The sequence below is a fragment of the Neofelis nebulosa genome, chromosome 2 (genome assembly GCF_028018385.1).
Source record: "Neofelis nebulosa isolate mNeoNeb1 chromosome 2, mNeoNeb1.pri, whole genome shotgun sequence".
In the NCBI taxonomy this organism is placed as follows: Eukaryota; Metazoa; Chordata; class Mammalia; order Carnivora; family Felidae; genus Neofelis; species Neofelis nebulosa.
The window spans coordinates 33,073,489-33,101,169 of record NC_080783.1 but is presented as its reverse complement, the minus strand read 5'-3'; the positions used below and the strand labels follow the sequence as shown (position 1 = coordinate 33,101,169).

Here is a 27,681-nt window from a genome sequence, read left to right as displayed (position 1 = left end):
GAATCCCAAGCAGGCTCCATGCTGTCAGCACGCAGCCTGACACAGAGCTAGATCTCATGAACCGTGAGATCATGACGTTAGCCCAAATCAAAAGTCAGACGCTTAACCAACTAAGCCACCCAAGTGCCCTTGTAACTAATCCTTAAATGAGTATTTCCATGCAAGAGTGTTATCTTTTTGGAGGTAGTGTCCATGTCTTACACAATTTTCGTTTCCCCTCCCCTTTCCTCCATTCCCAAAGAAACCCTGGTACATGTTAGAAGTTCAGGCATTTTCCTTGAACTAACAATTAGGTATACTTTGAGTCTAATTTTTAGTTTTAGGAAGTTTATTGTTAAACAGTAAGAAAGGAATTTCTTAAAACTTTGTTTGATGAGGTTTAAGAGCAAGCATCAACCTGTTTATGGACCTCATTACTATGGCAACAAAGCATAAATAATCCTCTACCAGTCGGCATGTACTGAGCACTGCACTATCTCATTCCTAACTTCACCCTGCACTAGGAAAGCAGCAACACTCATTTTCCAAGAGAACCTTAGGTGCATTTAAGTGCATGTAAAGCCCTTGTCTCTGGTAGAACTAAAATAGAGGAAAATGGACCATTGAAAAGGAGTCTCCTACTTTCGAGTTAGGGATAGGAGAGCAATATATTGTAAGCACTCAGTCTTCTAGGCTTCTGTTAGCCTCTCATGTTTTTCCTGTTTGAGGAGTAAGATCTAACCGCCTGAGTTATACAAGGAGAGAAATTTGAGTTTCACTAATGTTATGCCCGTCCTAAGGGAGAGTGCCTGAACCATGAATGCATCCTGCCTTGGAATCAGGGTCGGTTCTAAAAATTTAATTTATAGGCCTCTTTACTTTTATTTCAACCACTTTGTATATGCAGACTACAACTGAAAAGCCCAGATTGGGGAAGTTAAGAAAGACATTTAAATAACTCTGTCCTTGGCTCATTCAGAGACCATCCAAAACAAGAATAAAAATTCTTCTTTATCCTGTAAAAGTTAAGATTTCGAGACAGTACAGATATCATGAAATTTATACCAGTCTGCACTAAATGAGAAAAACAGTCTGCATTTTCTGGCTAACTTTATTCAGTTTTTTAACATTAAAATATACTTCCTTTAAATGATGTAAGAACTATAGCTCTAGCTCTTGTGTGAAATGAGAACCATATCCTAGGGGTAGAGGGAGTCTGGGTCTCTAATGAGTGTAGAACAAAACCACTCTCCCAGCCCTGGAATGCCTCTGGATTTCAACTTATGAGAGAACTAAACTCCTAACTGGTTTAATCCACTGTTAATTTTGTTCTCAACTGCAGCCAAGTATTATTTCCTAGACCCCTGTAATAGGAACATTTTCTGAGATACACTGCGTTACAGTCTTGTGAGGGGACCAAACATATTTTCCATATATTACTTAGAGGCTGAAGCGCTCTGCTTGAGGAATAACAATCCATTAAAGATGGAAATCACACTTTAAGAAGATATTTACCTTAAATATTTGGTATATAATAAATGCATTAAGATAAATGCTAAGGATATAAAATTTATAGAATGTTTATTATCTAATACTGACTGAAAGGTTTTGTCTACAAATTCTATTCTTATCTGCATACCAGGATAAGTTAGGGAGAAAGATTCCTGGTTACCATGAAATTTGTATGTATGCAATATCTTAAAAAAATTTTTTTTAATGTCTATTCATTTTTGAGAGACAGACAGAGCACAAGCAGGGGAGGGGCTGAGAGAGAGGGAGACACAGAATCTGAAGCAGCCTCCAGGCTCTGAGCTGTCAGCACAGAGCCCAAAATGGGGCTCAAACTCATGAACCATGAGATTATGACCTGAGCCGAAGTCAGACGCTTAACCGACTGAGCCACCCAGACGCCCCTGTATGTATGTAATTTCTAAAGCATTGTGACGTACCTTTTTTTTTTTTAATTTAAAGTAGGCTCCATGCCCAACACAGGGCTCGAACTCATGACCCTGAGATCAAGACTCTGGTATCAAGAGTCACACACCCTACTGACCAAGCCAGCCAGGAGCCCCAGGATTCTAACATATCCTTAATACAAAGCACTTCACTTAAAATACTCCAGCAAACTCTTAATTGACAGCAGGATCTATATGTTTTAATGCTGAATGCCCACAGAATCTTATGATAGGTTAGACATCACTTATTTTACCCAAAGCAAAGTGTTATTTCTAATTTTTTCTAATAGAATTTATTAGTTTTCTTAAGATACTTTTCTTAAACAGCTAACATAGGAATACTTAAGTGTCCCCATCAGAAATAAAAATCTGGACAATTACTTTAAATATATGCTTTTACAGCATTTCAAAAACAAATCTTAATTCAAACCAATACCTCTAAAAGGAAATAAAAAATTCAGTTTAGTTTCAAGAGTTTGCATATGGCTGAGAAGGCAGGTCACTTTTACATTTTAACAACACACACTACTATATAATAAATACAAAATAAAGAAATAGTGATAGTTATCATCAAGGATGAAACTATAAACTTTAAGAGACTGCTTTCTGAACCGTCACTGATGCAATCTGAGGATTCTCTATTTCATTTACAGACACAATCTCTGTAGTCAAATCTATCATTCACTTTCAAGCCCCAACATGAGAAGTGGTAGGTGAATATCTATAGGAATACAATTTATTGTCTGCTCCTCCACTCAGAAGTAACTGCGTAAAGGGAGAGAAAAAAAAAAGCACAAACATATAAGTAAATATAATTATTTCATATGATAGTTAAACACAGTTAAATACCGATGATTCTGATTTACAGGACTTAATGGATAAGCAATTAACTCTCATTGAGAGTTCATACTTAAATGGACCCATTACATCAGTTTTCACTACCATATTATAATACACTATATTAAAACCATACGAGACTCTAAAAAACTGAGAATAAACTAAGGGTTGATAGGGGGTGGGAGGGAGGGGAAAGTGGGTGATGGGCACTGAGGAGGGCACCTGTTGGGATGAGCACTGGGTGATGTATGGAAACCAATTTGACAATAAATTTCATATTAAAAAAAAAAAAACTTTAAAAATGATCACTTGAATTTGGTTGGGGTGTGATACACTACTACTGTACTTTCCAAGAAACATTTAAGAAATATAATAAAATTTAAAAGTTTGAGGGAAGATACAGTTTACCTATTTAAGAAAATTAAGTTTTATAGCAAAGTATATTAACTATTTGCAGGTAAATGGATATTACAAATTATTCAAGTAGCTCTAGGATCTGTATTTGGAAAGAATTCTTAGGCAATAAGAGCTAATATTTATACGTAAAAATAAGTAAATTGTAATCCTTTAAGCAGATTTTATGGTCTAGACTTATTCTATAAGATTTTTTGTAAGTAGAAAATACTTAGATCCAGTAAGTCTGAAGGAGCAAGTTTATGGAGTTAAAGCAGTTCATTACAATACTAGAGAAAGAAACTGCTTAAAACTTTCCAAATTTTACTACTCCTAACAGTAAAGGACAAATATGTTTCTTCTTTGAATGAGATGTGAGATTTTATGAATAATATTAAGGGAAACTTAGAATACAGAATTATAATTATCAGATATATTGAAAGTAGTAACTCTCTAAATATAAGCACCAGATTTATTCTTTTTTCCTTTCACCAAATAACAAATTCTTACCCCTGTGTCTGTCCAGTCTACACTCAGAACTTTGTCTTCATGAGCAGCCAGATCATAGAGAGGAGCCTTACAACTAAAAGATCAAAGTATTACCATGTTATATGCAATTCAAAGTATTAAAAAACATACATGACTAATCACATATAATTTTCTGAAAACTTTACCGACTTTACCATCCTTGCCCCAATAACCAGTTAATCTTAAAAATCCTGAGTATTTACTTGATTGGCTCTGTTGATTTTCCCCTATCGTTAGCAGAATACAGAGATTTATTGCAATAAATATTCAAGAAAAATGCTATTTATTTACAAATATTTATTCATAATTAGGCCCATTTTCATATTCCTTGACTATTTTCCTTTTACCCTCAAATCACGATTTTATATATCCTTTGTCCATCCATATGTATGCTGATAACTCTCAAATTTGTATCTTTAGCCCAAACTTCTCCCTGATTTTGATATGTATATCCAATTGCCTGACATGTGGTTATCCCATGGGCACTACAAATTTACTTATTTAAAAAAATTTTTTTTTAATGTTTATTTATTTTTGAGACAGGAGCGTGAGCAGGGGAGGGAGCGAGAGAGAGTGAGGGAGACATAGAATCTGAAACAGGCTCCAGGCTCTGAGCTTTCAGCACAGAGCCTGATGTGGGGCTCGAACCCATGATCCGTGAAATCATGACCTGAGCCGAAGTCAGACACTTAACCGATTGAGCCACCCAGGCGCCCCCGGCACTACGAATTTAAAATAACCAAAACAAAACTCTTGATCTTCCCTCATAAACCTGTTTCTTTTACTCTTTCCATCACAGTAAGTTGTACCACTAATGGCCCGATTGCGCAGGCAGAAAATATGGCCATTATTCCTTGATTCCTATCTCTATATTCCATCCATAAGCCAATCCTGCCAAAGAGCGGTCTTCAAAATATACCTAGAATCCAACCTAGGAACTGCTTCCATTCTTCCCACCCTATTTAGAACCCACAAATCCTTCCCCATAACATTTAGAATGGAACCCAAATTTCTTAGCTTGGCCCCTTAAGTCTTGCTCAGTATAGTACGACCTGTCTCATGTCCTGCCATTCTTCTCCTGGCTTACTCCACTCCATCAACACTGACCCTCTTGGTATTTTATCAACATGCCAAGATTTTCCCTACCTTATCTGCTGTTCTCTCTACCATGATTTGTGCATGGCTGATACGTTCCCATGTTCAATTCACTATTATAAAATCACCTTCAAGAATAGCCCACCCCTAAAGAAGTGTCCCTCTACTCTGCTTTACTTTCTTCATAGCACTGCTATCAGAAACTATATAATTGCTATATCAAGTATCCAACTAAATGTAAATAACCTTCTAGGTATTAACAAATCATGCATCATAAGGTAGTATCAGGATGTTAAAATGCAGATTTCGGTAAACAAAGAACAGGTATTTGATTAATGCCTCTCCATTGTACCTGTAAAAATATGTAAATACACTGTGTATGCATTTCACTGGGGACACTCATATATACTAGTAACAAAAAACTTTAGTATCTAGTTATCTTTTAAAGTATGTACTTCTATGGGGCCTGGGTGGCACAGTCGGTTAGGCACCCGACTTTAGGTCACGATCTCAGTTTGTGAATTGGAGCCTTGCGTTGGGCTCTGTGCTGACAGCTAGGAGCCTGAAGCCTGCTTCCAATTCTGTGTCTCCCTCTCTCTGCCCCTCCTCTGCCCACACTCTCTCTCTCTCTCTCAAAAATAAATATTTAAAAAAAATTTTAATATGTATTTTTATTTAATTTTCTATTAATATATAATTTATTATTTGTGCCATTTATTATAGATTATATTTATTATATAGATTGTAGTGCCATTTATTTAGAGACCATTGCCTTCTACTTTTATAATATCACATTTATATTAAGGTTCAATATAAATTTTTTCAGAATGTAAAAAATAACCTATCAACATGAACCAAATTCCTTTGCTCCTGGCTTTTCTTTTTGACACCAATATTTATATCAGGTCATAATCAAAACTTTTTTTACTCTTCTGCTTTTGAATAATCTTTTCAGCATTCATTTCATTTTCTCTGTATATAATAGTTATTTCAAGTATCTTCTTTGTAGATCATAAATAGGATTTACCTTCTTGTATCCCACAGTTTCACAATGTTATCTAAGGAACCTGAAATCAGCTGCTGCTCATGGGTAGGAGACCACTTTAATGATGTGACCCAGCCTGTATGTGAGGTTAGGGACAGCGACACCAAAGAACCATCTGAACAAAATTTAAAAAATAATAATTATTGAATTTTAGAAGAGAAATAGGAGAACCAAAAACAATATTTGTAGAAAATTATCTTTTTTTATACACATTTCTAGTGATAGGAGAAACTGATGTTATTTACCCATATTTCTCCTCTAGGATTTTACACACCTCACCTTTAGTTCGGGGATCCCACAGCCTGATATGCCTATCTGTACTTCCAGATGCTAAACGTTTACAAAGCGGAGAATAGGAGATACAATTAAACACTCTATTTCCTGTCTGAAAAACAAGGAGGAAAGAACATTTAAATGGTGAGCCAGAAATAACCATCTCTAGAAGCTCAGAGTTAACCACAGAGTCACTGGATTTTGAAGTCTTACCAAAGTTGACTTAAGACTGCCAGACTCAACATCCCACACTCTAATTGTGTGGTCCCAAGATGCACTGCAGATTTCTTCAGCATCTGACCACAGAACCGATGAAATTGCTTCTTTGTGCCCAGAGAGGGTCACTATGGGAGTCTAGAAATGAAAAGATACCCAAAGGAAAGGCATTTTTAGAGTAACTGCAACAGTAATAGTATTTACTTCTAAAGCCCATACAGCAGATGCTTTAGCTTTCATATCTTGCCTTATTTCTTCTTTACAACAATCATCCAAAACATATATCTGATTTGATTCCATAAATGAAGACAGGGAAAGTGAGAAAGATAACTTGCTCAAGGTCATACAGTTTATACATGGCAGACTGAAGTTTGAACCCAAATATTACTTAAAGCTTTGTAGTCTTTCCTCTACATTCTACTGCTTTTCCATCTGTTCTACTTTTTATTTTGACAAGTATTAACACTAACTTAACTCTTTCATATGTACATGTTACATGTAGAAGTTAGTTGAAAAAGATCTGGGGTCAAAGAGATCTAGGTTTGAGTCAAGGTGCTGCCATTTTCTTCCTAACTCTTCCAGGTCAAAGTATCTCAATAGATTACTCTCACCATTTCTTCAGCATCTTCTAAGTTATATTGTCCAATCTTTAAATAATGCCCATGGTCCATTTATTAATACTACAAAATCTCTAATGTTTTTTCTCAATTAAAATCCCCAAACTAGGTGTAATATCTATCTTAAAGAACAAGTGAAACAGAGAAGGAGTTCTGAAATGGAAGACAGTTAATCTACATTTGTAACTGCTATATTTAACCTCCTTAAATATCATTACCTCATCTGTAATGTGAGTGACTCATATCAGATCAGATATCAGCAAAGTTTCTCGGTAAAGGTTCAGAAAGTTAAGTATTTTAGCCTTCTAATGTCTGTTGTATACTCTTGTTTTTAAAACCACCTAAAATCGTAAAAATCATTCTTAGCTCTCTGTAATACAAAAATAGGTCACAGCCAAATCAGCTGTTAGGCTATACTTTGCCAACTCCTATACCAAATGATCCCTAAGTCCAATCTTCTAGCTCTAGAATTTTCCTGAGAGAAGTAAAGAAGCGTAGTAGAGGAATGAGGAACAGAACAACCTCGGTTGTGATCCAAAGCAAAATAAAAAGGTAAGAAAGATAATCCAGGAGAGACACTGGGATAGAAAACAGCAAGGTAGCGGTGCCTGGATGGCTTAGTCAGTTAAGCGTCTGACTTCAGGTCATGATCTCACCACTTGTGAGTTCTAGCCCTGTGCTGGGCTCTGTGCTGACAGCTCAGAGCCTAGAGCCTGCTTTAAATTGTGTCCGTCTTTCTCTGCACCTCCCCTGCTCACACTCTGTCTTTCTCTCTCTCAAAAATAAATAAACATTAGGGGTGCCTGGGTGGCTCAATAGGTTAAGTGTCCAACTTTTGCTCAGGTCATGATCTCATGTTCGTGTGTTCGAGCCCCACATCTGGCTCTGTGCTGACAGCTCAGGGCCTGGGGCCTGCTTCCGATTCTGTGTCTCGCTCCCTCTCTTGCACTGTCTCTTTCTCTCTCAAAAATAAACATTAAAAAAAATTAAAAATAAACAAACATGAAAAAAATTAAAGAAAGAAAACAGCAAGGTAAAAACAAATGGGCAACACGAGTTTTAGAGAATGATAAACTGTTCTCTACCTTGATGATGCAGTGGTTACATACTCTATGCATTTATCAAAACTCAAAAGTTATACACCAAGAATACAAAATCAATGTACAGAAATCTGTTACATTTTTATATACCAATAATGAAGCAGTAGAAAAAGAAATCAAGGAATTGATCCCATTTACAATTGCATCAAAACAGTAAGATACATAGGAATAAACCTAACCAGAGGTAAAAGATGTGTACTCTGAAAACTATGGAACACTTACAAAAGAAATTAAAGGGGACACAAAGAAATGGGAAAGCATCCCAAGTTCATGGATCAGAAGGACATTGTTAAAATGTGTATACTACCCAAGCAATCTACACATTTAACGCAATCTCTATCAAAACACCACTAGTATTTTTCACAGAGGTAAAACAAATAATCCTAAAATTTGTGCGGAACCACAAAGATCCTGAATAGCCAAAGCAATCCTGAAAAAGAAAAGCAAAGCGGGAGGCATCACAATTCTTGTATTTCAAGCCATATTACAAAGGTGCAGTCCTTAAGACATTATAGTACTGGCACAAAAACAGACACATAGATCAATGGAAGAGATTAGAAAACCCAGAAATGGACCCACAACTATATGTTCAACTCATCTTCGACAAAGCAGGAAAGAACATCTATCCAATGGAAAAAAAAGTCTCTTCAACAAATGGTTTTGGGAAAATTGGACAGCAACATGCAGAAGAATGAAACTAGACTACTTTCTTATACCATACATACAAATAAACTCAAACTAGATGAAAGACCTAAATGTGAGACAGGAAACCATCAAAATTCTAGAGATCACAGGCAGCAACCTCTTTGACCTTGGCCTCAGCAGCTTCTTACTAGACACATCACCAGAGGCAAGGGAAACAAAAGCAAAAATGAACTACTGGGACTTCATCAAGATAAAAAGCTTCTGCACAGCAAAGGAAACAATCAGCAAAACTAAAAGGCAACCTTTGGAATGGGAAGAGATATCTGCGAATGACATTATCTGATAAAGGATTAGTATCCAAAATCTAGAAAGAACCTATCAAACTCAACACCCAAAAAACAAATAATCCGGTGAAGAAATGGGCAGAAGGTATGAATAGACACTTCCAAAGAAGACATCCAGATGGCAAACAGACACATGAAAAGATGCTCAATATCACTCATCATCTGGGAAATACAAATTAAAACTACAATGAGATACCACCTCACACCTGTCAGAATGGCTAAAATTAACAACTCAGGAAACAACAGGTGTTGGTGAGGATTCGAAGAAAATGGAACACTTTTGCAATGCTGGTGGGAACACAAACTGGTGCAGCCACTCTGAAGAACAGTATGGAGGTTCCTCAGAAAGTTAAAAATACAACTACCCTATGATCCATTAATTGCACTAATAGGTATTTACCCAAAAGATACAAATACAGATTCAAAGGGGTACATGCAACCTGATGTTTATAGCAGCATTATCAACAACAGCCAAACTACAGAAAGAACCCAAGTGTCCATCAACAGATGAATGGATAAAGAAGATATGGTGTGTGTGTGTGTGTGTGTGTGTGTGTGTGTGTGCGTGTGTGTGGATGAACATAGGGGAAGGATAAAAATAAGAGAGGGAGACAAACCATAAGAGACTCTTAACTACAGAAACAAACAGGGTTGCTGGAAGGGAGGTGAGCAGGGTGATGGGTTAACAAGGAGGGCACTTGTCTTGAGCACTGGGTGTTGTATGTAAATGATGAATTACTAAACTCTACTCCTAAAACCAATATTACACTATATATTAACCAACTAGAATTTGAATAAAAAATAAAAATAAAAATAAAAAATAAAGGGCTAGCACTTAAATTACACTATGTAGCACCAGAAATCGACAAAATGATACACACTTTTTAATAGTAACTAATGTAAACATAAATTATGTGTTAAATAAAATCAGTTATGGCATTAAAAATTTGGCCATATTGAGTGCTGGTAAGGATGTAGAGTAACTTTGATTCTTTTTATACTTTCAGTGGAAGTATAAACTGATATAACCATTTTGGAAAACTTTTTGCCAGTATCTAACATTTGAAAAACTCAACCTGTGCATACCCTGAGACCCAGCAATTCTAGTTTTCCAATTCTACATATGCAGAAATTACTGTATAAGTACACCAAAAGAAAAGTAAAATGACTAAAAAATTTTTTTTAATGTTTATTAATTTTTTTTGATAGAGACAAAGCACCAGTGGGGGAGGGGCAGAGAGAAAAGGAGACAGAATCCCAACCAGGTTCCAGGCTCCAAGATATCAGCAGAGTCCAACTTGGCACTTGAACCCACAAACTGTGAGATCATGACCTTAGCCTAAGTTGGCACCCCTAAAATAACTTCCTTTAATGTTTATTTTTGAGAAAGAAAGAGCATGTGCATGGGGGGGAAGGGCAGAGAGAGAGAGAGAGAGAGAGAGAGAGAACACGCCAAGCAGGCTCCACACTGTCAGTGCAGAGCCCAACGTGGGGCTTGAACTCATGAACCATGAGATCATGACCTGAGCCAAAATCAAGTCACTTAACTGACTGAGCCACCCAGGCACCCCAAGTATAGGAGCTTTCTTAGCAATGTTATTTATGGTAGCCAAAACTGGAATCAACCTAAATGTCCATCAAAAGAAGAATGGATAGGGGCGGCCTATCCATTGGATTAAGCATCCAACTCAGGTCATGATCTCATGGTTCCTGAGTTCTAGCCTTGCATTAGGTTCTGTGCTGACTGCATGGAGCCTGTTTGGAATTCTCTCTCCTCTCTGCCCCTATCCAACTCATGCTCTCACTTTCTCTCTCTCAAAATAAACAAATAAACTTAAAAAAAGAATGGATAAATTCTGATATAGTCAATGCAAGAGGATGCTATACATTAATGAAAAGAACTATTACGTGCAGCAACATAAAGCAAATCTCACAGATTATCACCTGAAGTTTAAAAACTAATGTAATGTGACACAAGACAGAACAGTGATCACCTTTATGGGCTACCAATTGCAAAGCAGTCCAGAGGGAGTCTTCTAGGGTGTTGGTAATTCTCTATGCTTTATTTGGGTTGTGATTACTCGAGTGTATGTTTGTTAAACTTCACTGTACACTTAACTGTACATATGTCAAACTTTAATTGAAAGAAAGGAAAAAAAGCTACCTTCTGAGGGATTAACTTCTCTAATTCAAGAAATCTTTTTCTACTCAGATATTCTTTAAAGGTTAACCAGAGATATGCATCCGTAAATTACCACTTATCCAATTGGTGAGGCATTTATAGCTTTAATTTAAGACTAAGTGATAAGGAAATTAAGTAGCTGCCAGATCATTCCTCTTGCAATTCAGCAGTCCATGTTTAAATGTACTAAGAAATCATAAACCACTTCTTTCAGTTGGAACTGGTTAAGTGCTATTTTTTATTACATTTTATGTGACTCTGATTAATCATTTTATGATCATACTTTATTCCTCCTTTTCAACCGTTTTTATAAAATATTTTGTTATTTGTAACTACAAGAAATAATGTGCAAATGTGTTTTACATTTATTACAGCTGTGAGAAAATGAATGGAAAACATGTCTTCCTAAACCTGATTCAGTATTGTCCTTCTCATTTTGTGTATTAACTTGGGTCAGATCATATTATGACAAATATTTTCCTAACAAAACAGAACAAATAAGAATATGGGTGAACTGACTTTAATCTAACTGGACTAATAGCTAAATGACAGAATCAAAACTCAAATTAATTTTGACTTTCTATTGATTTAGGAGATATAATTAGCATTCCTAGTAAGAATTATATTCTCAGTGTATGAAACAATATCATTAAACAATCGAGGTATTAAAATGTTTCACTTAATTTGGATTCAAGCTTTAACAATTAAAAGATTCTACTAAAAACTGCATCATGGGATCAAATATAATAGCTAAATAATTGACCTACCAATCTGTAAGCCTGGCTAAATACCACTACATTCAAAGACTCAGATAAATGTAGCATACTACAGTATTTGTAATAAAAATTTACCAATCTACTATAAGAAAGCCTAATTATGGTTGACAAAGCAAGGCAAGAAAAAGGGAAATTTAAATAGAAAAGATTAAATTGTCATACATTTGTTAGTACAGACTTCAGCCAAATATAGTAAGTTCTCAAAAATTCTTACCCTTGTCAGTCCCAACTGCTCTGTTTTCTGTTTCTTTCTTGGTCGATTTGTGGATTCCTCCATTTCATCTTCTTCATCTGTAGGAACTGTATCACAGAGAATTAGATCTGATGTTTTAAAAATTTAGGGTAAATATTAATTGCAAACAGTCTTAAAAGAATTCTTACATTTCTGGGTATATGTTTTCTTAACTGGTTAGGGAATAAATATTCCTCCTTATTTTGGTTAAAGAAATTTACATATAAAAATACCTGGGTTATTAGTCTTCCAAAAGGAGAAAGCAAAAAATAGAGTACATTAAAATCCTAAAGCCTAACCAGTCTGATATCTTGCTATGTCTTTAAGATCATTGTGAATATTCATCACTTTACCATATCTATGAAAAACTGCTTACTATTAGTTATAGGAGAGTTCTTTTTTTTTTTTTTTAAACACTTTTTTAATGTTTTTATTTATTTTTGAGATGGAGAGAGACAGAGCATGAGCAGGGGAGGGGGAGAGAGAGAAGGAGACACAGAATCCAAAGCAGGCTCCAGGCTCTGAGCAGTCAGCACAGAGCCCAACGCGGGGTTCAAACTCACAGACTGTGAGATCATGACCTGAGCCGAAGTCAGATGCGTAACCCACTGAACCACCCAGGCGCCCCAGGAGAGTTCTGAACACATTGTATTTTTATTATGATGAATGGAATAACAACAGGGTGCCTGGGTGGCTCAGTTAGTTAAACATACAACTCTTGCTTTTGTCTCAGTCATGATCTCATGGTTTGTGAGATCAAGCCCGTGTTGGGCTCTGTACTGACAGCAAGAAGCCTGCTTGGGATTCTCACTCTCTCACTCCCTTTGCCCCTCCCCCGCACACATGCAGGCACACGCACACTCTCTCTCAAAATAAATAAATTAACATTAAAAAAAAGGGAATGACAGGTAAACAAACACATTACATGGAGATACAATCCAATTATGCTTATTCTTCTTGACTATTTCACTTTTATAACAATGAATTAAAAGTATTTCAGATTACAAAATATTCCACAAAAGGAAAATTATCCAAACAACTTTCTGCCTCAAACCTGTTTGCTTTAAGCATTACTGAGAAATCTACTGAAATGACTTATCTTTATTTCCTACTACTGACACTGTTTAAGCTTTTCTTGATCCCCCAATTCTACTTTGTGAACTGTAGTTAGGGTATTATACTATAATAAAGCAATTCTCTCAGAAGTAATAGGGATTCTGCTCTATTTACCTAGGCAATCTGTGGGTCTTCCCCCTCTTTTCTCCTCACTACTCTCAAAGCACCTTCCTTTAAGAGTCCTCCTTCCTCCAACTCTTCCTCCAAATTATCCCTTCTATGTTTTCAAAGTAAAAAAATTAAGTTTGGCAAAACTACACCGCAAAAAAAATTTAAAGGGGCACCGGGTGGCTCAGTTGGTTAAGCATCCAACTCTTGGTTTCAGCTCAGATCATGATCTCTGTTTTGTGAGTTCAAGCCCCCTATTGGGCTCTGCACTGGCATCGTGGAGCCTGATTGGGATTCTCTCTCTCCTTCTCTCTGCCCCTTCCCTTCTCTCCCCCCTCTCTCTGCCCCTTCCCTACTCACATTGTGTCTATCTTTCTCAACAGAAATAAACTTATTTTTTTAAGTAAATTAGCTTAACTATGAAATTTCTTTTTCATTTTTTAAAAATTTATTATTTTTTAAAAATTTTTTTAAAATTTATTTTTTTGAGAGAGAGAGCATGGACGAGGGACACGCAGAGAGAGAGAGAGAGGGAGGGAAAGAGAATCCCAAGCAGGCTCCGCGCTATCAGTACAGAGCACGACATGGAGCTTGATCTCACAAACTATGAGATCATGACCTAAGCTAAAACCAAGAGTCGGATGCTTAACCAGCTGAGCCACCCAAGCGTCTCTTAACTAAAATTTCTCTAACAGTGGAGTGTTATCAAAATGACTCAAGCTATTTTTGCTTATTTCCAGGTTCCTGAATAAGAGAACTCTGAGAACTAAGCAGTTATGCCCCATTGCACCAATCATGTTGTTGAGTTACATGCAGCAATTCAGTCACATGGTTCAATAAATAAGGGGGTAATAGATAGAAACACATTTTGAAACACAAAGCATACTAATTTTTCTCAATATGTTCCTTTATTTGTATCCTAAAAAGCTCTGATTCATTTTTATGGATCTAAATGGGGGTTAAAAAGTCTTCTTTCACTGGAATTCTTGGAACATTTTTAGTAAGTCAAAATAAACAAATATTTACCTGTAGACCAGATCTTTAGCATCTTGTCCCAGGAGCCACTGCAAAACTAAAAACATATACATGAAGAGAAAGAGTATATAATATAACCTATCGTATTATTTGCCTTGATTTTTCTATTTATAACTTAAAACCTTTACTTTGCTCTGAAATCCTTTACTACTATTGTACCATCTGCATAGCTTTCTAGTCTCCTGGAAGTTGTATCCACAATCTCATAACTGAAGGCATTGCCATTCTTACATGGCCCTGTGCCCTGGCTTTGGTTGCATAGATCGAGGTAGGCAACTGATCTACAGAGTACCAATAAGTCTCTCCCTCCTTCAGGACCTTTTTATGAAAGCCTATGTTCCAGAGAGTTGAAGTTCATCTTCTCCAGGAACTGATGGTAAAGGGTGTGAAACCTAGGAATATTGAAAGCCAGGTTTTATTGTCATGTGGAAAAAAGCCAGTTTGGGGGCACCTGGGTGGCTCAGTCGGTTAAGCATCTGAGTTCGGCTTAGGTCATGAGCTCATGGTTCCTGGGTTGAAGCCCCACATCAGGCTCTGTGCTGAGAGCTCAGGGCCTGGAGCCTCCTTCAGATTCTGTGTCTCCCTCTCTCTGCCCCTCTCCTGCTCACACTGTCTCTCTCTCTCAAAAATAAACATTAAAAAAAATTTTTTTTAAAGAAAAAGCCATTTTGAAGTGAAAGAGAAGAAGTCAACTTAGGGAGATGAGCAAGGAAGGGAGAGGAATGTGCTGGCCACATTCAAGCTCAACTCCATTGGTTCCGAAGACTCAAATGCATCCTCACCCAGTTAGTGATGTGATTGTTTATTCCTTCCTGGATCTCACAAACTTTTTTTTTTCATTTTTAAAAAAATGTTTATTCATTGTTCAGAGAGAGAGAGAGAGAGAGAGACAGAGTGCAAGCAGGGGAGGGGCAGAGAGAGAAGGAGACACAGAATCCGAAACCGGCTCCAGGCTCTGAGCTGTCAGCACAGAGTCCAACACGGCACGCGAACCCACGAACTGTGAGATCATGACCTGAGCCGAAGTCCGACGTTCAACCAACTGAGTCACCCAGGCACACCTGGATCTCACAATCTTTTCAGCTGAAAAAAGTTCAAGATGAGTTTCTATCTCTTATAGTGAAAGGTAGAGTACAGTTAATTCATTTAAGTTTGGACTCAACAACAGGTAAACTTTCTTTATGGCTCTATATGAATAATCATAAATCTTTACCTTTGAATGCATCAAGGGTCCTCTAATGCTAATTGGCAAAGAAATGCTGAAGAAACACTCTTAAACCCAACACAACTCAATGTGGTTTAGGAAACTTTCAAACAGCAAGAGAATTTATAACTCCTCATATGTCAATAGTGTTGTACTCAGGTTTTTTTCTTTTTTTACCATTTTGTCACGATAAGAGTAAATCAGCAATAATAGTAAAACAACCTCTATTAACACAAACCTTGAGTATGCTAAGGCTTAGATGATCAACTCGATTTTTTCAATTGATGAAAGCACTGAGTAGTTAGAAGATTGAAAATGTCAATCACTATGATTAAAGTTAAACTGCTAGTTTACCTGATTTCTTAGAATTTCTGCAGTAACCAGAAAAACCCAGACTGAGGAAGTGAATTCTCTCTGATTGAAAGAGTATTTACTTTGGGTTTGAAATCATATTCTTTAATTACCAACTGTTATGATTGTAGGACAATGAAGAAAAAATTGTTTGCATAAGAAGCTCAAATTCTAATTGAACAGTACTAGTAACACACTAGCTACTTACTTTAGTTCCTGTGCTATCAACAGCTATAGAATCCACACTTCCAGCATGACCTCTGCAGCAGTGCAGGGCTTTCACTTTGTTTCTCTCTACATTCCACTCCCATAAGAGAATAGTCTGATCCATAGAGGCACTCAATAGTAGGCAAGACAAACTGTCTGAAGAAAGGAGAACACAAGAACAAATTAGCACAAAAATTTTAAATACATTAAGTTCTAAAACTGAAGAACTGATTTTTTTGTTGTTGAAAGACATTAAGAAGATAAAAGAGCTATATGCCAGCTTTGAAAAAGAAGTAACTTACAGTATAAAAGGATGATCCTTCAAAAATACTATAAAACATGAGTTTAACACAATATTAACTTGAAAGTGCACATTATCTGCTATGATTTTAAAAATGTATGGATTGAATTCTACCACTTATGGATTTTCTTACATAATCTTTTTCTTCTTCAACACTGTATTTTTGAAAGACCTCACAATAACCAAGGCACATGGCACTTCCTACCCCATCCCCATTGTGCCCCAGCACTGAAAATGGCTTATTTCCGGTTCCCTTTTCAGGATTACTTTCCATTCAGGCAGAGAGTCCTAACCTTTTTTCACCCAGGCCACATCTTTTACAACATCTGTGTGTCCCACAATTGTCATTATTGACTTTCCTTCCAAGGACCAGATCCTCGAAGTCTTATCATAAGAACCGGTCAAGATCCTATGAAAAGAAAAAAACCCTTATGAAATACAAAAAGCAGCTTTTTCAAATCCTGAAATCAATTATATTTCTTTTTTAGTGTTTATTTTTATTTTTGAGAGAGAGAGAGAGAGAGAGAGACAGAGCATGAGGGGAGGAAGGGTAGAGAGAAAAGTAGACACAGAATCTGAAGCAGACTCCAGGCTCTGAGCTGTCAACACAGAGCAGGATGCAGGGCTCGAACTCACAAACTGTGAGATCATGCCCTGAGCCGAAGTCAGACACTCAACCGACTGAGCCACCCAGGTGCCCCAATTATATTTCTAAGGCAATTAAGTAAATCTTGAGATTATACTTTAAAAAGATTTTTAATATGAAGACTAAGATTTTAAAAGACATTAGATCAGATCTTACCTGTGACTTTTTCTGACCTCCTAAAAATAAAAACATAAGTAAAAAGCCCTAGACTTCATTTTAATTACTATTGTAAACACCACAACTCAGGGAAATTGCTTGTAAAGCCTAACTGCCCTTTGTACTTAACCACTGAAAATCATTCAACAGAAAAACAGTAAAACCATCTAAGATAAAAGTAAAACCAGTAAAAACATCACTTGTGTAACAACTCCAGGAAGATATTCTTTTAAAAATGTAAGCTTGTACTATGATCCAGTCTCAAGATGCTTTTCAACAAGTAAGGCCACTGCGGGTTTGTTCTGAGCCATCCATACCTTCTCAGATCCAGTCTGCCCTTTTTAGCCCTATACCACGATCTGCATTTTCATGGTAGTAAGCCAGGAGATCTGTATAAGAGGGTTTTTTTCCCCTCTATGGAACAAATTATATCTTTGGTCTTATAAGCAACACACAAAAATAAAATATTCTAAGACACTTGACTTATTCATGTATAGACAAATGTCACTCCAACATCTTGGGAAGGAAAAGATATGCTTCTTCTTGAATAAATTGAATGTAAAGATCTTGGGCATGGACACTGATACATATATCACAAAATTACTCTTACAAATAACAGAGAATCAATCAGAGAAAAATATTCACATAGTGCAATTAAAAAGACTGATGAAAGTGGCATAATAAAATGGCAATACCATTCCTCTGCCCCTCTGACTGAACTGATCCAATCATCATGGAACAAGCATTGTTCTGGCTGAGGTGCAGTGTACTTCTCCACATATTCTAGTTCCACAACCTCTTCCTAGTGACAGAGAAAAACCAGAAATCAATCAGGCAGTAGTTCCAAAGTAGTATACTACAAACATAAAGGACCCCTTGTTTATTACGTCTCTTTCATGTCAGTCCCCTTCATAACCCAGAAATTTGGAGCCATGCAAAAGGCGAAAAACTTTATCTGACCTAACAGTGTGCAAACAGTAATATTAATGAATATTAACAACCTTGGAAAATTTATGCTGAAAGGGGGGTAGGGGGATATAAGGAACTTTAAAAAATAAAATTATAAAAGCATTCTACTTAATGAGGATGATAACAGTCCTGGATATGGATAATCGTGATAGATGCATAATATTGTGAATATACTTAATGCCACTGAATTACACACTTAAAAATGATTAAAATGATAAATTTTATGCATATTTCATAATTCTAAAACTTGTCAAAAAATTATAAAAGCAATTATAAATTACATTTTCAATTATAAAAGCAGTATCAAGGAACTTTGAAAATTAGAGGAAGGGGGAACCGCTATAAATCACAATTGTCTAACCCAAAAGTTTTTATACGTGCACAATCATCTTTTTTTTAAGGTTTTTTTTTTTTTTTTGAGAGCGAGAGAGGAGGGGAGAGAGAGCGCACGCGCATGCGCGTGCATGCATGAGTGGGGGAGGAGCAGAGAGAGGGAGACACAGAATCCGACGCAGGCTCCAGGCCGTCAGCACAGAGCCCGATGTGGGGCTTGAACTCACGGACCCTGAGATCATGACCTGAGCCGAAGTTGGACGCTCAACTGACAGCCACCCAGGCACCCCTCATTTTGTACATCATTATTGGTGATAAACATGTATTTGGTATTCCCTTTCTTGATAATTCTTCCACAAATATGAAGTTTTTTTTTTTATATTCATTCATCTACATTTCTTGAGTAAAACATTCTCAGAAGAGGGGATTTCAAAATTGAATATACAAACACTGAAGTTCAAATTTCTAGAAAAAAAATACTAATCAAAAAAAAAAATCTTGGTTGCTAAAGATTCAGTCTGGTTGTAAATGTTTTCCTACATTACCTGAGAACACCTTACATAAAACAGAGCAGGTAAACATTTGAACTTACCGATGAGATGTTTTCCAGTTCCATGTGTTTGAGTAAGGGCATTCGCAGAAACTGGCCCTTGATGAGGAAATCAAACTCCACATGTTTGTGTAACTCTAAAGAAAATGCATAATAAAATGATCACTCTTAGAACCTGAAGTGACATTGGCAGAGGTATATGAGAAACCCCAGAACGAACAGGTATTTATTATTCAGTGTGGCCTCTGAGTTTCTCTAGAATTTCTTCATGTCATAATCAGGCCATGTATTCTATTCCAGTACACCGTGATTTTTAGGAACAGAGGACTTTGTTCTGTTGGTGTAATTTTTTACTATTGTTGTTTCTATTATTTCTATTTAAAATTTATTTACTGTTATTTATTTCTATTTAAAAAAATGTTATTTCTACTTAAAAAAACTTTTGGGGCACCCAGGTGGCTCAGTCGGTTGAGCGTCCAACTTCGGCTCAGGTCATAATCTCACAGTTTGTGAGTTCGAGCCCCACGTCAGGCTCTGTGCTGACAGCTCAGAGCCTGGAGCCTGCTTCAGATTCTGTGTCTCCCTCTCTCTCTGCCCCATCCCCACTCATGCTCTGTCTCTGTCTTAAAAATAAAATTTTAAAAAAATTTAAAAAAAACCAAACTTTTTATTCTATGGAAAATTCCAAATATATATAAAAGTAGAAATAACATTATGAATTCCCACCCCCATCACATATTTTGATAATTACCAACTCACTGACAATCATCTATACACCTCTCTCCACTCCTCTGCTGGTTTATTTTAAATCAAACCTTAGAAATGCTATCATTTTTATCTGTAAATGCTTTAATATGTATCTCTAAAATAAAAGGACCTAAAGTGATATTAAAAAACTTAATCATTATTGCTTTTTATATCAAATAGCCAATGTTCATGTTTCCTTCTCTTTACAGTGAGCTTTTTATTTTTATTTTGTTTTAGGTGTATTTATTTATTCAAGTCATTTCTATACTCAATGTGGGGCTCGAACTCATGACCTAGAGAGGAGGAGTTGCATGCTCTTCTGACTGAGCCAGAGAAGTGACCTACAGTGAGCTTTTCAGAATCAGCATCCCAAGTCCACATATTATATCTGATTAATATGTTTTATTTAATCTTTAAGAGTTCTCCCTCCTTTTTTCCCCAGTCATTTATTTGTTAAAGAAACTGGGGGGGCACCTGGGTGGCTCAGCTGGTTAAGCATCCGACTTCGGCTCAGGTCATGATCTCACAGCTTGTTGAGTTCGAGTCCCATGTCAGGTTCTGTGCTGACCACTCAAAGCCTGGAGCCTGTTTTGGATTCCGTCTCCCTCTCTCTCTACCCCTCCCCTGCTCACTCTCCGTCTCTCAAAAGTAAATAAACGTTAAAAAAAAATTTTTTTTAACAAAAAAAAAAGAAATTAGGTCATCTGTCCTCTAGTATTTCTTACATTCTGGTTGATTACATCTCCATGGTGTCCTATAAGATGTTCCTCTACCACCTACACATCCTATACACCAGGCAGACCTAAACAACTGATTAGACTTCAGGTTAGCTTTGTTTTTCTGGCAAGAATATTTATACATAGTATTATGTGTTTCCTATTGCATCACATCAGAAAATGCATTGTGTTGTTGTATGTCTTTCTATGATGTGATAATCTACATCTGGACTCTGATATTGTCAGCCTGGTCCCATCCATCCTAATATTCTCCGTCAGCCTTTCAACACGTAATAAATAGTTTTAGTAGCTACTGATAATCACTACTTAAACCCATTATTTCATTTGGAGTTACAAAATGCTAAAAATTATTCATTCTTTCTGCATTTATTAGCTGAAAGAAGAATTCTCTCATTGGATTATTTGGATTGTTGCCTTTTAAAAATCTGAAATCTGAATCATTTGCATCTTCAACTCAAGAGCAATCAATGACTTAATTATTTGATTATTCAAAAAGAAACTCACATTCAATCTACAACTTTAGAAAAATATACAACTCTCTGGGTAACAACAAACATCCATACACTGGTATTACAAAGATTCTATTACAAGAATAATTCTTATTCTCGTTCAAAGACTTTTTCAACAAGAATATATGGCAGTGTTGTAGTTCAGAAGTAAATATTTATCAGAATCTTTATACATCAACTGGATGAAGTAAAGGCAAGGACCTATGGGAAGTGTTATGTGAATATCTCTCAATCAAGAACAATAGCTTCAATAGCTTGCTAGTAATGAAAAGACCGCAGACTCTGCCCCCTCCCACCAAAAACAAAAACAAAAAACAAAAAACTGTTCATAAACATCATCTCAGGGGTGTTTGGCTGGCTCATCTGGAAGATCATGAGATTTCTTCTTGAGGTCATGAGTTCAAGCCACAAGTTGGATACAGAGATTACCAAAAAAAAAAAAAAAAAAAAAACAACAACAACAACAAAAAAACCTCAAACTTAAAAAAAAAGTTATAGGATTATTAGAAGATAGAGAAGAGGAATATATTAAGCATTAGTTTCTAACTCTCAACTCCTCATTCCTCCAACTGGGGTAGAATCAACAGAAACATCTGGGTAAAAATGTTTGTTTCTAAATGCTGACTTCATTGACAAATTATATTTTTAAAGATCATGCTTCATGTTATTTTCAACCTTTCATGTTTAAATCTTCTATTTTATGTATGGTTCCCTTACTTTTCCATATACATTTGATTATAGACAATTTCAAACATATGCAACAGTGGAGAATAATACAGTAAACTTTCATATATCTATCACCCAGTTTTAACAATTATCAACTCCTGGCCAATCTTGTTTCATCAATATTTTTGCATACCTTGTTCATATGAATTTTATGGGCTAATAATTTATTTTCATACAACAGCATGTTTAACATTTATATCTCTTAAATGTTTTACTTGATACCCTTGCATGTTTATAAAATTTTACCATTAATTTTTCAATGAATTCTAAATACTTAAAAAAATACTAGTATTAGTATTGGCATCTATTATTACACAAAATACTCAAATAGTGACAATGTCATTTTGCTTTGTAGGATTATAGCAACTGGGGCTCAAGTACCTAGATGCTTGTTCTATGCTTACCAATCCCAGACCTCCCTAGGAAAACCACAGTGTCATAACTATTATAACAAAATCATATTCCTAAATGCCAACCACCTTATATCCATATTGCCTTTAAAGCAGATTAAACTGAAATAAATAAGAAAGAATTTTTCCTGAGAACTTGTATTTCAAAGCATTTAAAAAAGTATCATGTAGCAGGGAAACTCGTAATTTATAAATGTTACCATTACAAAATGCATACAGTATTTTAAAATAAGGCTTAAAAAAAGGAAACAAAATAAAATGTGATATATTTTAGTGTAGTTAGTGGCAATGCACCCTCTCCTAATTTCTCAGAGCATGTATACCTACCATTTTTGGCCTCCAGCAATTTATTGATGATGTTACTAAGGTCAGCAATTTCAGAGGCTGCAGGAATTGAGAAGGGAACATCATCTACCACATATCTATAAAAAGGAAATGATATGTCAAAGTCAAGTCTATGGATTATTTTAACAAATGTGCATTTATTCATTCAGCAAATATTTACTGGGTATCTAATACATGCCAGACATTTCGCTACATGGGGTTACAAATGAAGCGACCCGGGTTCCCCTAGCTCCTCTTTATAATTTCTATGTCTTTATTGATACTTTGCTCATTTTCCTGGTTTCCTCTTATTCTTTGTCCACGGTTTTCTTTAGCTCTTTGAGCATATTTAGGAGTATGTTGGGCTAGTTGACCTGCCCTGCAAGAAATGGTAAAAGGAATTCTTCAGGCTGAAATGAACAGACATAGAGAGTAACTAAAAGCCATATGAAGCAGTACAAAACTCCAATACAGTTAACTACTGGGGTGTCTGGGTGGCTCATTCGGTTAAGCATCAAACTTCAGCTCATGTCATGATCTCGTGGTTTGTGAGTTCAAACCCTGCATCGGGCTCTGTGCAGACAGCTCAGAGCCTGGAGCCTGCTTTGGATTCGGTGTCTCCCTCTCTCTCCACCCCTCCCCTGCTTGTGCTCTCTGCCTCTCTCTCTACCAAAGCTAAGTAAACATCAAAAACAAATTTTTTTTAATGCTTATTTTTGGGAGTGCACAAGTGGGGGAGGAGCAGAGAGAGGGGGACAGAGGACCTGAAGCAGACTCTGCGCTGACACGCTGACAGCAGTGAGCCTGATGTGGGGCTCGAACTCACGAAACACAAGATCATGACCTGAGCTGAAGTCCGCTCAATCGACTAAGCCACCCAGGCGCCTCCCCCGCCAAATTTTTTAATTGTCAAAAAGTTAAATATGAAATTACCATTTGACCCAGCAACTCTAAGTATATACCCAAGAGAAATGAAAGTATATGTCCACACAAAAACTTACACACAAAAGTTCCCATCACCACTCCTCATAACAGCCAAAAGGTGGAAACAATCCAAATGTCCATCAACTTAAAAATTGCAAACAAAATTTGGTATATGGTATATCCATACAATGGAATATTATTTGGCCCTAAAAAGGAATGAAGTACTGGTACACATTACAGTGTGAATGGACCTTATAAACATCATTCTAAGTGAAAGAAGCCACTCACAAAAGACCACATACTATAAAATTCCCTTTATACGAATTGTCCAAAACAGACAAACCCACAGAGATAGAAAGTAGATTAGTGGCTGCCTACGGCTGTAGTTGAAAGGATTAGGGGGTAATACCTAAAAGGCGATAAAAAACGTTCTAAAATTGTACTGATGGTTGTTCAATTTTGCAAATATACTCAAAACCATTGAAATGGAGATTTTAAAGTATGAATTCTGTTCTAAGTGAATTATATCTCAATAAAGTTGTTACCACAAAAAAAAAGTCTAAAGCGTGAATTAAGGCTGTAGTTGTGGGGAATGGAAGTTTCAAAAGATGTTAAGGTAGAATCTACGGCTCATCAAGACACGGTATAATAAATCTCTTTTTACTACAATGGGGTAGGGTTAGGGAAGGGGGCTTCAGATCTTGTCAAAACGTACATCGTAAAACAGTAGGTCTGAGGTGGAATCTGAGATTCTGCTTTTTCTAAAACCTCCCAAGTGATGTTGATGCTGCTAATCTTCAAACTATACTTTGAGTAGTAAGACTACAGCTCTATTTATATGTATCATGCTTAAAAAAAATGTAAATAGTAATTTAGGATTTCCAAAAGATAACAAAACCTAGAATTAAAGTTCTCGGTTTTTCCTTTCACCTACTATTTGGTCAGTAAAATGAGAGGGTGGGGGGAGTAGCATAATTCACATACACGCGTATATGTAAATTACATACATATACGTGAAAAAATTATTCCCCTCTCCATTTTACTTACCAGAACATATAATGTATAAGAAGCAAGAACTTAATTTTTAGGTTTTGTTAACTTTTTGAAGAATTTAAACACACACATACATATATGTTTATCTATCTATCTCAGGGTTAAAACACAATGGTCTATTATTTCTTAAAACTTCATGTGAATCACCAATTATCGCAATTAAAAACTTCAATTAGAAGAAATACGATGGTCATGCTATTGCACCACATTCCTTGACAAATATGCAGACCAAGTATACATACTCATGTGCATTGATAATACAATTTATCTATACTGTAAGTAAGAATACAAGAGTGAATATGATTTACTAGGTCAACTCATACAGCTCCAACACATAATTTTAATTGAAGTGGGAGTTATCTAGCTTACAACTGGCGTTAGCTTGTTAATACAACAAATATTCACTATTTATCATCAGTATGAGAAGAACTTGACAAACATTTGCTGATTCCGTCAATCCAAGAAGAGTAATACAGTCCCTACCATCGAGAGACTTACAATATAGCTGAAAAGACACTAAGCAAAGTTAGTAGTGTAATGTACACCACAAGACTGAATACAATTAGATTTCAAACAAATGCTACTGACCTGGGGACCACTGGTAAAAATGTTCACATATACATACATGTATATACATACACACATACAGACACACACACACACGCATACATGTGTAAGTATGTATATGAATATACAAACCTGTAACTGAAAGAACTTCACACTATTACCAAAAATTAGTTCTATTGGGGTGCCTGGGTGGCTCGCTTGGTTAACCGTAGGACTCTTGATTTCTGCTCAGGTCATGATCTCATGGTTCCTGAGATCTAGCCCCTATTGGGCTTTGCACTGACAACATGGAGCCTGCTTGGGATTTTCTCTCTCAAAATACATACATACATACATACATACATCTCTCAAAATAAACAAACGGACATTAAAAAAAAAAGTTCTACCAACCCCCATTCAGAGCTCCACTTTCTAGCCTGGTTTAGAAAAGCACTGTCTATTATCTACCTAAAAAAATAATAGTAATAAACTTGTGTTTTGAGAAATGGTGAAACATCCCTAGCAGGCAGCCTGTAAGGACTCGGTCCATTGTTCATTCTTAAAATCACATGTGCTTCATTCAGGAATCAAAGGTGAAGCCCCTCAAAGCCCTCTACAGTCACAATTCAAATTATATACAGCCTTAGAAGCCAGGCAAAAAGGATCGGTGATATCAGATGTAGATCCCCGAGAAATCCCGGCAAGGTATCGCTTCCGCTTAATCGGAAAACGCGCTCAAGCCAAGAGTAAAGCCAAACAAACAAACAAACAAACAAAATAGGAGTTGGGGTTGGAATTGTGGGCAAAGACAACCGAGGCTCCACAAAGTCATACAGAAGGAGTTCTTGGAAAAGATCCCAGGGAGGCGAGAGGAAGAGAGCAAAGAAAAGGGCGCTTACTTACTTCTTATTGTCAGTGAAGAAGCGAGCCTGGAGCTGAGCCATGACGAGGAGTATACACAAGACTTGTCTACCGAAACGAAAGGGGGTAATAGACAACAGGCGCTCTGGTCTTTTAAGACTACAAAAAGAGGTAACTCAAAATTAGCTTGCACAGGTACGCAAGAAGCTGCCGTGTTCCGGGCTTCCGCTTTCTTTCCTCCGGCCTCCTCAGCAACCACGAGGTTGCTCACACACCGAGACCCAGCCCACAAACATCAACTACCTATTCCTAGATACAGGAATTATCGATAGTAAAGCATGTCTTAAAGACCGGGTGTCCCTAATTTTTTTTTTAATTTTTAAAAAAATATTTAGAACTGTTATCGATTAAGAAGACACAGAAAAGGCCCAATTTAAACTGCTGCTCTATCTTTTTAATTGTAAGACGCTGTCTTCAGACCTGACACTTCAAACACAACTCCTAGACACTACCATTCCCAGAAAGCAGCGCTTCTCAGACGCAGTAACCACTGGGAATGGTAGTCTTTTTTTTTGCCATGCTGTCCTCAAGATAAATTTTATCCGTATTAAACCTTCCCAACGGCAGCCAGATATCTATTGTATTTCCTCTACCTTCAGCTTTAATTTGCTAAAGACTTTTCGGCTTTTTCTTACGCATACTCCCAATCACTCTACCGAGTCTTTCGGAGTACTCTGGCCTCCGGCTTCAGGCTCTAGATCCAGTGAGAGTAGGAATACGCGTGCGGAAAGCGAATCAGAAGACAAACGGCCGACGGTGGCCGACTGTGCTCTTGTCTCATAGTACTACGCTGCGCGTTCTCAGAAGGATGCGCCTGCGCATTGTGCTGGTCTCCATGGCAGGGCCTCGGAGCCAAGACGAGGTTGAGTAGACTCGTTTTGAATTTTCTCCCCTCTGCTCCTGCACTTTGTGGACTTCCCTCCTCGCCCTGTAGGGCTCTCGGAGGCGGCGGGACTAAGGGAGTCGGAGGTTTGGCCGAGCTGTCTGCGCCCACCGACCGGACGCTGCCTCCCAACCCCCATTTCTTTCCTCCTGCCCCTTCCTCCCGTCACCTCCTGACCCTCCTGCTCTCTGAGCAACCGCGGGTCCCCGCCCCCAACCGGCCCCGGGTGGCGCCTTCCGCGCCCCGCCTCGGGGCCTTTTCGGGGTCCCACACAATGAGGCCTACTACCCCTCTCCCAGGACTGCTCTCGCGGGCCTCGGGAAAGCAGGCTGGAGAAGGTGGAGGTTAGGTGTCTGGAGGAGGGTTGCTGAGCTTCAGGACGCGCCACCGTCGCGGAGAAGTATCCAGACGCCTGGGCGGGAGCGCCCGGTGTGTGGTCCTTTTAGCAGCCACGAGCCCGAATTTTTAGGTTTTTTGTTTTTGGTTTTTTGGTTCTTTTTGTTTTCCCTTTATGAGCCCCATTTTATCTTCCATTTAGAAAGGGAAAGGCGTCCTCCCGTACATTCTCAGACTACGCTTTTTGACTTTTGGTGTTGAAGTTACCCAAAGGCCTATGTCTTAACTCTCAATGGTCGGGAGAATTACTCTAATTAAATTTAGTTGTTTCGCTGTGGGAGGATGGATGGAGAGATACTATCCAGATTTCAA

At 37.2% G+C, this 27,681-nt stretch overlaps 2 protein-coding genes across 23 annotated transcripts in view; one reads left to right on the top strand and one right to left on the bottom strand.

Annotated features, from left to right (window-relative positions):
• Positions 1-2,087: 2,087 nt before the first annotated feature.
• Positions 2,088-26,879, bottom strand: WDR12 (WD repeat domain 12). 4 transcript variants are annotated; one of them, XM_058708807.1, is made up of 14 exons: positions 26,747-26,879; positions 26,073-26,189; positions 22,650-22,744; positions 19,236-19,330; positions 18,037-18,143; positions 16,833-16,948; positions 16,240-16,394; positions 14,468-14,513; positions 12,200-12,285; positions 6,319-6,459; positions 6,112-6,217; positions 5,815-5,947; positions 3,675-3,747; positions 2,088-2,699 (listed from the first exon to the last, which is right to left on the bottom strand). In XM_058708807.1, the coding sequence occupies exons 2-14, from the start codon at positions 26,111-26,113 to the stop codon at positions 2,622-2,624; spliced, it is 1,272 nt and encodes a 423-aa protein (XP_058564790.1). In that variant the 5' UTR covers positions 26,114-26,189; positions 26,747-26,879; the 3' UTR covers positions 2,088-2,621. The 4 variants fall into 4 exon arrangements, with proteins under 4 accessions (XP_058564790.1, XP_058564810.1, XP_058564803.1 ...); XM_058708827.1 differs by having other exon boundaries at positions 26,726-26,845; XM_058708820.1 differs by having other exon boundaries at positions 26,684-26,809.
• The window catches only part of CARF (calcium responsive transcription factor), a 103,003-nt gene continuing 102,170 nt past the window's right edge, over positions 26,849-27,681 (top strand). For all 19 annotated transcript variants that reach the window (XM_058708639.1, XM_058708621.1, XM_058708659.1 and 16 more), the window contains exon 1: positions 26,849-26,952. The gene's annotated coding sequence lies outside the window, so the exon portion shown is untranslated. The remainder of the gene's footprint in view (positions 26,953-27,681) is intronic.